The sequence below is a fragment of the Propithecus coquereli genome, unplaced genomic scaffold (genome assembly GCF_000956105.1).
Source record: "Propithecus coquereli isolate 6110/MARCELLA unplaced genomic scaffold, Pcoq_1.0 Scaffold764, whole genome shotgun sequence".
Lineage (NCBI taxonomy): Eukaryota > Metazoa > Chordata > Mammalia > Primates > Indriidae > Propithecus > Propithecus coquereli.
The window spans coordinates 349,739-361,271 of NW_012153774.1; the positions used below are offsets into that span (position 1 = coordinate 349,739).

The window sequence follows — 11,533 nt, forward strand, 5'->3', positions numbered from 1 at the left end:
TGTGTGCCAAACACTGTTCTAAGTGCTTTTCATGTAGTACTAATTATTGAAAGCAGTTACAACCCTATGAGGTAGTTATTATTAGCCCCGTTTTACCAATGAGGAAACAGAAGCAAAGAGAAATTAGATAACTTACTCAAGGTCATATAAATAAATGGCAAAGCCAGGATTTGAACCCAGGGGTCTAGTTCCAAATCTGTGCTCTTAAAAGCACTCTACACATTGATTAAACCCAAATGTTATTATTCAGAACACATACAAAGCATGGAAAAAAAGTTAACATATTAATGATTTTGGCACCTCTTCCATTAAATGAGAAATTCTTACATACAATGACATAATTTACTCATTAACTGTAAAAAGTGTGGATTATCTTGAAAAACATAAACGCTTACTACCTATCTGCATAACAGCTTCTTCCAATAGTTCTGTTTTCAAGGTTTCCTTATAAACATAGACAACCTATAGTTTAGCCCTTAGTGACATCAATGTATGCTTTTGCATTACCATAATAATAACCATTTTGCTAACGGAAAGATCATCTATGCACCTTTTCTTAAAAATGTTAATACAACTCAGATACTTTAATGTCACTTTTCTCTTCAAAATATTTTATTAGATAATTAATTTTCCAATAGCCAATATGAGGTAAGTACTATCATTTCCACTATATAAATAAGAAAATCAAGAAAATGAATTACTAGCCCAGAAGGATTAGATTTCAGAATTAGAACTCAAGCCACCCAACCTTCCCAGGCCCATCCTCAAGTTAAGCCTTCTTGTAAAATTCAAAACATCCAAAGTTTGTCTCCTTAATTCACACAGACAATCAGTAAAAACATCATATGAGAGGTGCAGCTTACCTCAAGAGATCTGAAAGTGTTATTGTTTCTCTCTGCCAAAGTAATGACAGGTAGCAGAGAGCAAGTGTCCTTGGCACAGACATCTTTACAGTTCCCTTCTCCTTCCGTTGTGAGTATTCCACTCCATCAAGAGATCCAGAACAGACAGATGACGCCATTTCTTAGGGGATAAATCGAGATTCTCAAAAATGGAAGCAAATATTTTGGGCAACAAAAGAAAAACAACAAAAAAATCCAAACAGGCATTTTAAATACCTTAAAGTTAGGTTGCAACTGATATAACCTTTACAAAGAGCAATTTGGCAATAAAGAGCAGCAAAGGTTTTAGAAAGAAATCAGCCAAAGGGTTACTGTGGGTTATCTGTGGGAGTGGGATGAGATGGGATTCTAAAGAGGGATTTAAACTATTTGAATTTTTAACAGTGAAAAACAATTTTTAAAGTAAAAGAATAAACAATCACAATGCAAAGCAAAAAATGTGTAACTCCTTTGACCCCAGCCTCAACTCCCAGGTCCCCTTCTTTGAGAGGCCCCTTCAGAACTGTTCAGCTGCTAGGCGCAGTGGCTCACTCCTGTAATCCTAGCACTTTGGGACATCACTTGAGGCCAGGAATTCCAAACCAGTCTGAGTGAAACCCTGTTTCTATAAAAAATAGAAAACTTAGCCAGGCTATGATCATGCCAATGTACTCTAGCCTTGGCAATAAAAGTGAGACCTTGTCTCAAAAACAAGAAAACAAACAACGAACAACAACAAAAAAACTCTTTAGCTAAAGCAGCACCTCCTCCCACTCCCATCCTGCAGGCATCCTCTACCATATGACATATGGAATCCTCATTCATTCAATCAACAGATACTTATTCAGCTCATTCTTTGTGCCACTTTTCTATGTCTCGGCAAATGACAGTGAACAGTATCTCATCTCTCTTGGAACTTACATTCCAGTAATGGGAGACAGACCAACAAACAAACAACAAAAATATATAGTTGACAGATGGTAGTGTTGTCATAGAAAAATAGCAATGTGGGGGCATACAAAGTGATGGAAAGGACATGAGATGTGCTATTTTATATGAATGATCAGAGGAACCTCTTTGAGAGGGAGACATTTGAGGAGAGACCTGAATGAATTCAGAAAGTCTCTTTTTTTTTGGAGACAGGGTCTCACTCTGTCACTCAGACTGGAGTGTAGTGTCATGATCATAGCTCACTGCAGCTTTGAACTCCTGGGCTCAAGTGATCCTACTGCCTCAACCTCCCAAGTAGCTAGGACTAGAGGTATATACCACTGTGCCTAGCTAAATTTCAAAAAAATTTTTTTTGTAAAGACAGAGTCTTGCTATATCTCCCAGCCTGGCCTTTCTCCTGGCCTCAAGCAGTCCTCCTACCTTGGCCAACCAGAGTGTTGGGATTATAGGTGTGAACCACCTTGCTGGGCCCAGAAGTAAGTTTTAAGGATGTTGCAATGAATACCAAATACATCAGCAGGAGTGAACTTGCAGAACTAGCAAGGAGGCCAGTGTGGCGAGGGTATCACGGGTGAGGGAAATTCATAGGAAATGATACTGGAGAGAGTAAGAAACTATATTATATAGGGCTTTGTAGGTCATTATTTGTACTTTGGATTTTATTCTAAGTATGGTAAGAAGTTTCTGGAGAGTTTTAAACATGGGAGCAATATGACCTCATTTATTGAAGGTCATTTTGGTTGCTGTAGGAAGAATGGAGTTATAGGAGGGTAGAAGTGAACACAGGAGACCACTCTTCCAGGAGAGCGATGACAGGAACTTGAACTCAAGTGGTAGCATTGCAAGTGGTGAGAAGTGGTTGGATTCTGGACAGATTTTGAAGGCAAAGTCGAAAGGATTTGCTGATAAGACTGGATGTAAAGCATGAGAGAAAAGGAGAAGACAAGTGCAATTCTAATGTTGGCCTGAGCAACAAGTAGAATGGAGATGCCATTTATCAAGATAAGGAAGACGGCAAAAAAGCAAGTTTGATGAGAGAAATCAAGATGTCAGAATTGTACATGTTAAGTGTGAGATCTTATTAAATATATCAATGGAAATGTTGAATAGGCAGTTAATACAAAAATCAATAGTTTAGAGGAGAGGTGGGACCAGAGATAGGAATTTTAGAGTTTCAGCATATGGCTGGTTGTTGGTTAAAGCCATAGCTTTAGGTGAAGTCACCTAAGGAGTGAGGGTAGATGAAGAAGCAGAACTAGGAATGACCCTGAAAAATTCTAAGCTTTTTGGACATAAACTCTGGAAATCATTCCTCAAAATCCCTTTTTCCAAATCCTGTAAATCCTTTCTTCATATAAAAACGCAATTATCAGTAACTCAAATTTTCTTTTTTACTTGTGTATTTACTGCCTATTTCCTCCCACTACAATATAAACATTTAGAAAGCAGTCTCGCTCAACACTGTGTCCCCAGTGCACAGAACAGTCCCTAGCACAAAGTATAAACCCAATATGACAAACTGGTCCAACGGTTCTACTTCTAAGATTTCATCCTAATGAAATGATTTTAAAGACATGCCAAGATTTAGGGTTAAGGAATGTTGTGGCAGCACTGTTTATAATACGAAAAAAATTATATCAACCTAAGTGCCAGTAACACAAGTTTGATCAAATAATTCCATACAATGGTATACTACATAATTTCCATAATGCTTTAGATCAGTGGTTCTCAAAGTATATTCCCTGAACCAGCAGTGTACATATCATTTGAGAACTCAGAAATGCAAATTATTGTGTTCTAATAAGCCCTCCAGGTGATTCTGATGGATGCTAAAGTTTAAGGATCACTGTTTTAAAATATATAAGGACACAGATTTCCATAAAATATTGTTTAAAAAAATATATGCATACTTTTTTGTATAGTCCTTACAACATGTAAGGACTTCCAGTAAAGATAGCAGATTGAAAACACCTTAACCTCTGCTCTCTCCCACCACAAAAATTATTATAAAGGAATTTTTAAAACATATAAACCTAAGAACAAATAATAAAAAAGAGACAACAGCAATAAAATTTTAGAAGTTATAAAGCATATGGACAGGTGATTACTGTTTTAGCTGTCCTGCCAAAGCTAAATCCAAAGCTATTTGTGGGAAAAGCCAAACAGTAATTTTCACTGGAGATTCCTAAAGAAGGCTCAGGAATTGGCTAAACCAGGTACTCCTGAAACTGGACAAAGGCAGGACTAATACCAGGAGGACTGCTTGAAAGTCTTAAGAAGCAGTTAGATATCCAGATTCTTATCCCAACTCCATGCAGCCAAGTGACTACCCTTCCCCAATCCTGGCCAAAAATTAGAAATTTCTTCTCCAGAGAGAAGGGTCTCTGGTATACAGCACGCCAGTCACATGTACAGTTGGAAAGTTAAAACAGGAGGATTAAGTGAAAGTTTACATACTGAGTACTAAGACAACCCCCCACACACTCCCCTCAGGCCTTCTTCTTCCCACCCAGTTCCCAGAACACTGACAGCCAGGATTACACACCTGCCAAACAGAAGACTCAAAGAGATTTCTCTGCAGAATCTGATCAGCTCAGCGGGGAAAGATTTAAAGATAATAATGCTGGAGGTTCACTAAGAAAATAACCCAGCTAGATCACCCTTGCATACTGAGCAGAGCTGACAAGACTTACCATCAGTACAAAGCTTTCGATCAACTTTTTAGTGTCCATTTTTAGGAAAAAATGGCTATCTTAAGCTCATTAAAACATTTGAACAAAGCCTCTAATATAAAAAGCAGAGACCAAGACAACCAAATCAGTTGGGAAATATCATTAATATCTTCTGAAAAATAAGAAAAGATGCTCCACAAAAATGAGGGCATAATCCGGGAAAGAAGACGAAATGGGATCCAGGAAATAAAAAATTCAACAAAAGAGAAGTGATAGAATCTCAGGATGGTGGTAAAGGGAGATCCTAAAGTCAGCCAGGCCACAGGTCTAGAGACATCATTCTAGATAGGAGCAGGTCAGAAGCTCCAGAGAGATTTCTTCCAGAAGATGAAATTGATAGAATACCTAAAGTATTGAGAGATTTTTAGATCTGAGAGGAAGTGTGGAGACACAGTAGTAATAAATTATAGATTAGTGATAAATAGAAAACTAAATGAATAACAAAACAATTATCAACTCTGGGAAAATAAAAGGATATATAGAAAAAGTAATCTCAGGGCCAGGCGCGGTGGCTCACGCTTGTAATCCTAGCACTCTGGGAGGCCGAGGCGGGCGGATTGTTCGAGCTCAGGAGTTCGAAACCAGCCTGAGCAATAGCGAGACCCCGTCTCTACTAAAAATAGAAAGAAATTAATTGGACAACTAAAAATATATATAAAAAAAAAAAATTAGCCGGGCATGGTGGCACATGCCTGTAGTCCCAGCTACTCGGGAGGCTGAGGCAGGAGGATCGCTTGAGCCCAGGAGTTTGAGGTTGCTGTGAGCTAGGATGATGCCACGGCACTCACTCTAGCCAGGGCAACAAAAAAGCGAGACTCTGTCTCAAAAAAAAAAAAGTAATCTCAGTAAGCTACACGGATGGCTCAGTTCTATATGGCATTTATACATTTATAATAATTTAAGCACCGAATATCAATTTGGTAAAAAATTATAATTATATTGAGAAGACAGAGAATGAGACATGCACAATCATGAACTGGTGACAATGTGCAGAGGAGGGGCAGGGAGGAATGTGTAAAAGAGCTGAGACTTCATCTTCAACAGTGGGAATTCAACAGCTAATGTCCTGAATCAGAAATCAAGATGTACTAGTAGAAGCATGAGATACAGAGATGTGGAAGTTACAAAACAGCGGAAAATAAATGCCTCTTGGGAATAGGACCATTTGGGGTAAGAGTGGACTATAACTTTAAAAATTTTTTATATTTGCAATTTTTCATAGTAAGACTTATAGAACTATTTGAATTATATGCATGAAAAATTTTGATTTAGAAATTTAAAGAAGAAAATTGTTCACATTTTTGCAAAACAAAACAATAAAATTCTTTCTGGGTGGTACAATAACTGGTGGTTTTATTTTCTTTGTGACCATTTGTATTTTATAGTTTTGTACTAAGAGTTATATTAATAATTACTTTTAATGTAAAAACTAAAAGCAAGCTCCAGGGACCATGATTTACTAAAAAACAAACAAGCAAACAAAAACCCTAACATAGGTAAACAAAACAATTATGATCCTTTAAAAGGAATTAACATCTTTTTTTAAAAAGGTTCAGATGATTTTAGAGTCAGTCTTCTGGGACTGTTTGAGTTCTGGCTTGCCTGAAAACACGGAGAAAAAACTCCAGAGATTCATTGCTGCTCAACTATTCTATGATTCTAACACTTTACTTCTTTGGACACAAAAAGTAACTCATCTGATATCTGTGTCACTGTGCAGTCCAGCAAGAAATGCTGATACACTGACAAAAGGAATTTTTAATCTTTGGAGGGCAAGAGGCTTGCAGAGCAACAGCCCATTCAAGAAAAGTTATGGTGAAAATTTTATATAACTATACCTCTTTTTTCCCCCCTTAAACTTGGCTTAAAGTATAAATAACTACACTTAACCCAGATAACAATAAACAATTCCTAACATCAGGTGGTTTGGAAGCTATTTCCCAAAGAACTCTATTAGTACACATCAAGATTCATGTAATCTATAATCAAAGCCTGGTCTGTTCTCTGAAGTCTGTTTTCCACCATGATTCAAAAAAAAAACATAGTGAAGGAAAAACTAAAATGAATAAATGCTTTAGGGAGAACGTCTATATCTATAACCTTAAATATATTCATCTATTTTAAGTTATGAATTAAATCAGAAAGTAAGACATACACATATAACATGCTTAGAAATTGGGCGTATCATCTTTGACTCTTGTCTATCTTACCATATTGGTTAAGTTATCACTTTTTTCTGCTGCAACTTTTCTCTGAAAATTTTGAGCTCACACACACATGATCTTTTTTGAGTGAACCTCCTTTTGGATCCACTTACTCTTTGTGTCCCTTTAAAATCACACAAAAATACATGGAGACAATGTGCTTTTTAGAAAATTGCACTAGCCGAGTGCAGTGGCTCATGCCTGTAATCCTAGCACTCTGGGAGGCCAAGGTGGGAGGATCGCTTGAGGTCAGGAGTTCAAGACCAGCCTGAGCAAGAGCGAGACCTCGGTCTCTATTAAAAATAGAAAAATTAGTCAGGTGTAGTGGTGTGTGCCTGTAATCCTAGCTACTCGGGAGGCTGAGGCAGGAGAATCGCTTGAGCCCAGGACTTTGAAGCTGCCGTGAGCTAGGCTGATGCCACGACACTCTAGCTCAGGTGACAGAGTGAGACTCCGTTTCACAAAAAAAAAAAAAAAAATTGCACTAAGATTTCATTTAATTTGCCTTTCTCTTAGCCATGTGATTCAGTAGTCATGTGTCCTTGCTAGAGCAAGTTCCCCTTCCTTGGAATATCAAGAGATTAGACTAAATTATTTTTAAGAGACAGTACTAACTTTAAAATTCTAAACAGTTTGGTTCTCATTTTTACCTGATTGTGCTGCTCTGCTGCTGATGGGGAAAGGCTTTTGACTGTAGGTGTCAGACTGTGACTCTGCTCCACTTTCAGCAAAAGGACAGCTAACATCACTTAGTAGCCCAGGCTCACTACTCCAGTCTGAATGACTTAGATTATCTTCTACTACCTGTTTGCAAAATAATGTAAACAAAATTATTACACAGGAATTTAAAACACAGTTAATTTCTGTGAATTTAAACAATTCCCAACCATCACAAACACCATAAAAGAAACCACTCTAGAGAATTTCAACTGTCTGCCAAGACCCTATTTCTGAAAGACCTTTACTTCCGAAATGCACTCCCTGACAGCTCCCAGCAGTCCTTCTGGGGGAAAGGCTACAGACAAAGGTGAGGGAGGAAGCAGGCTGCCAGAACATACATCAGATCTCCTCCTTCCACAAACATCTCTCTTACAGTGCTAACATCTTCACCAACAAAACACTGAGCATCAATAATGACTCCGGGCATACTGGCTGGCCTCTTGTTACCAAACCCACCTGGGGAATTTTTGCTTTATGTCTTTGCTAATTCTGGTTCTCCTGCCTGAACTATCCCTTCCCTTTCTCTCTCCTCAACTCATTATTTATCTATCATGCCACTGAAAACCCACTCTTCCTCAGTGATTTCTCATTTCCTTGAACTCCTGCAGCACATACTGTTTATAAAACGTAATCAACAAGGATATACTATCTCACACCATTGTTTAATTGTTTACACATGTACTATTGAAACCGTGGTAAGAGTGTCCCTAAAAAGGTCAGCAGGCTGGCTACCTGAAGACCTCCTTAGCTAACATTACCTTGGGGAACTGATCACAGTCAGAAAGCCATGATCTCAGCCCTGCAGGCCAAGAAACTTGATCTTATTGCAAGGAGATTAAGACTCATGTTAAAGAAGCTCACAGGGGAATAAAGCAAAAAAAATCAGGGAATGAAATAAGATGCTGGTAATCTCTGTCAAGCACATCCCCTCTCCACTGGTAAGCCACATGAGAGGCAAGGTATGCCACAAAGCTGGCTGATGAGCACAGACTCATTGAAGCAATCAGAAGAAAACTTCCACAGGTTCCCACAGGTGACCACTGCCAGAAACTCTACCACATACTCTGCCCTCTGCCTGATTCTTCTGGACTGTTCAAGCTCACATCTAAAGGCAGTTTCTCCATTCGTGTACTCTATCCTACCCCTCTCATCCATTCTGAGCTATCTATTTAAGATTCATTTCTCCTCTTTCTCTCCACTGCATTTTTCTTCTCTTCTGAACCATTCTTATCAGTACACAAATATGCTATCATTTATCTCACTTTTTTTTTTTTTTTTTTAAAAAGAGATAGGTTCGGGCCGGGCGCGGTGGCTCACGCCTGTAATCCTAGCACTCTGGGAGGCCGAGGCGGGCGGATGGTTTGAGCTCAGGAGTTCAAAACCAGCCTGAGCAAGAGCGAGACCCCGTCTCTACTAAAAATAGAAAGAAATTAATCAGACAACTAAAAATATATAGAAAAAATTAGCCGGGCATGGTGGCGCATGCCTGTAGTCCCAGCTACTCGGGAGGCTGAGGCAGAAGGATGGCTCGAGCCCAGGAGTTTGAGGTTGCTGTGAGTGAGGCTGACGCCACGGCACTCACTCTAGCCTGGGCAAAAGAGTGAGACTCTGTCTCAAAAAAAAAAAAAAAAAAAAAGAGATAGGGTCTTGCTCTGTTACCCAGGCTGGAATGCAGTGGTGCGATCATAGCTCATTGCAACCTCGAACTCCTGGTCTCAAGCAATCCTCCTGTTCAGCCTCCCTATTAGCTAGGACTATAGGCACCTGCCACCATGCCCAAATAATTTTTGCATTTTTTGTAGAGACAGGGTCATGCTACGTTGCCCAGGATGGTCTTTAACTCCTGGCCTCAAGTGATCCTCCCGCCTTGGCCTCGCTAAGTGCTGGCATTACAGACATGAGCCACCATATTCAGCCAATCCCATTTTTAAAAACTTTTCGCTTGACCCCAGCTACCACACAATTTCTTTGTACTTCAGCAAAATGTCTTGAAATAGTCTAGATTTGTTTCCCCCAATTTCTCTCCTCTCCATCTACCTTATACCCCATTCCAATCAAGCTTTTGATCCCACTCCATTGATCAATTTGTAGCCCTCTTCCTTCTTGATCTAGTGGCAGCATTTATCACAGTTGATCACTGCCCTCTTCTTAAAACACTGTGTTCTCTTGGTTTCCAGAATGCCTCTCACTCTCTTGGCTGTCCTCTTACTTCACAGGTGTTTCTCTAACTTTTTTGCCAGTTCCTTTTTTATCCCCAACATCTTAACCCTACAGTGGCCCAGAGCTTAGTTCTTGGTACTGTCGTCATTCCTTGGTGATGTCATTCTGGTCTTATGGTTTCAAATATTAGCTACACCCCCCTCCCCCATATTTTAACATCCCTTAAATCCAAATCAATCAGTGGCATGTCTCAATTTAATCTGCAGCATTCTTTTCTTTCTTGGTGATATTTAAAATAATGGTGTATCTTACAAAGAATGGCATTTTAGATTTGATAATTATAGTATAAACTGATAGCTTCCAAATTTAATCTCCAGCCCAGACCTCTCTTCTGAACTACAAACTTCTATATCTAACTGCATACTTGACATTTCCTCTTGGACGTCTAACAGCTATCTCAAACTTAACATGTCTAAAACGGAACCCCTGATCTTCCTGTTCCACCTGCCATTTCAGCTGATGGCAACTTCTTCCTTCTAGCTGCTCAGGCCAAAAACCTTAGAGTTGTCCTTTATTCCTCTCTTTCTCTCACACTCCACATCCAATCCATGAGGAAATTCTGTAGGCTCTATCTTCAGTTGATCTAGAATCTTACCACTTACCACCTCCAGTGCTGGCACTTGGCCCCAGCCACCCTCATTTCACATCTAGAGCAGTCCTTCTCGCACATGCAGATATGGATTTTAGTTGGTCTGGGTGAGATCTGAAATTCTGCATTTCTTCCCATAGATATCCCCATGGTTTACTCTCTCACTTCCTTAAGATCCCTCATCAGGAAGGCCTTCCCCGACCACTCTCTGTTAAATAGCACCCTTCCCCACTGCCACACTCTGTATATTTGCTTGGTTTTGCCTTTTCTGGAATTTTTCAGTAATTTATCTCACCCAAGATCACACAACTCAAAAGTAGGGACCAGGATTCAGGTGCAGGCCTCTTACTGGTCTTGGAACGGTTATATCCACCAAAACACTAACAAAATATTTACTGGATATATATGAGAGGACTAAGCTTCTACTTTAAAAGTATTTCTTTTTCCTTTCGTAATACAGTACAGCTGTATTTTTGTGGTAGAAATTATATTACCAACTTCTATATCAGCTTACAATTTTACCTATTGCTTATTTATTCACCAAGATTTTGGGGCATAATGCTAATACTGCTTTATGTAGATGTTTACTCAAACCTTTTATTTTTTTTTCAGAGACAGGGTGACAAAAGTCTCACTCTGTCACCCAGACTGGAGTACAGTGGCACAATCATAGCTCACTGTAACCTCGAATTCCTGGGCTCAAACGATCCTCCAGCTTCAACCTCCCGAGTAACTAGGACTACAGGCACGCACCAGCATGGCTGGCTCATTTCTTTTTTTTTTTTCAAGATAGGGTCTTGCTATGTTGCCCAAGCTGGTCTCAAACTCCTGGCCTCAAGTGATTCTCCCACCTCAGCCTCACAAAATGCTGGGATCACAGGTGTGAGCCACCACACTTGGTCCTGTTTTAATCTTAAATTAACCTAAAAATATTAAAATGTCAGAGAGAATCCCAAGTTCTAATTCACATTTTCCATGTGCTAGGCAAAGTCCCGGTACTTAAATACAAGCAACAAATACTTTTGCTAAGAAATTTCAAAAATCAAGTTCTTAGCAGTTTGAATAATTCTTTTCTTTTTCCAAGTATTGCCTTTGAAATATAGCATTTTTTGCTTTTCTTGAGAGGTACCTGTCTCTTATATCAAGATAGGATAATGTTTCATAACTCTATGATTATAAAATGTCTTTTCCAGTAAATTCAAGTTATTTCTCTTGAGTTTAAATAAATTGTATCAT

The 11,533-nt window shown here is 39.1% G+C and overlaps 1 protein-coding gene across 1 annotated transcript in view; it reads right to left on the reverse strand.

The window, feature by feature from the left end:
- TAF1B (TATA box binding protein (TBP)-associated factor, RNA polymerase I, B, 63kDa) overlaps nt 1-11,533 on the reverse strand; it is a 109,111-nt gene that overhangs the window by 85,181 nt on the left and 12,397 nt on the right. The window contains exons 6-7 of the mRNA XM_012662432.1: nt 7,419-7,568; nt 864-1,023 (exon numbers count right to left, since the gene is read on the reverse strand). Of these exons, the coding sequence (XP_012517886.1) occupies nt 864-1,023; nt 7,419-7,568 (310 nt within the window). The remainder of the gene's footprint in view (nt 1-863; nt 1,024-7,418; nt 7,569-11,533) is intronic.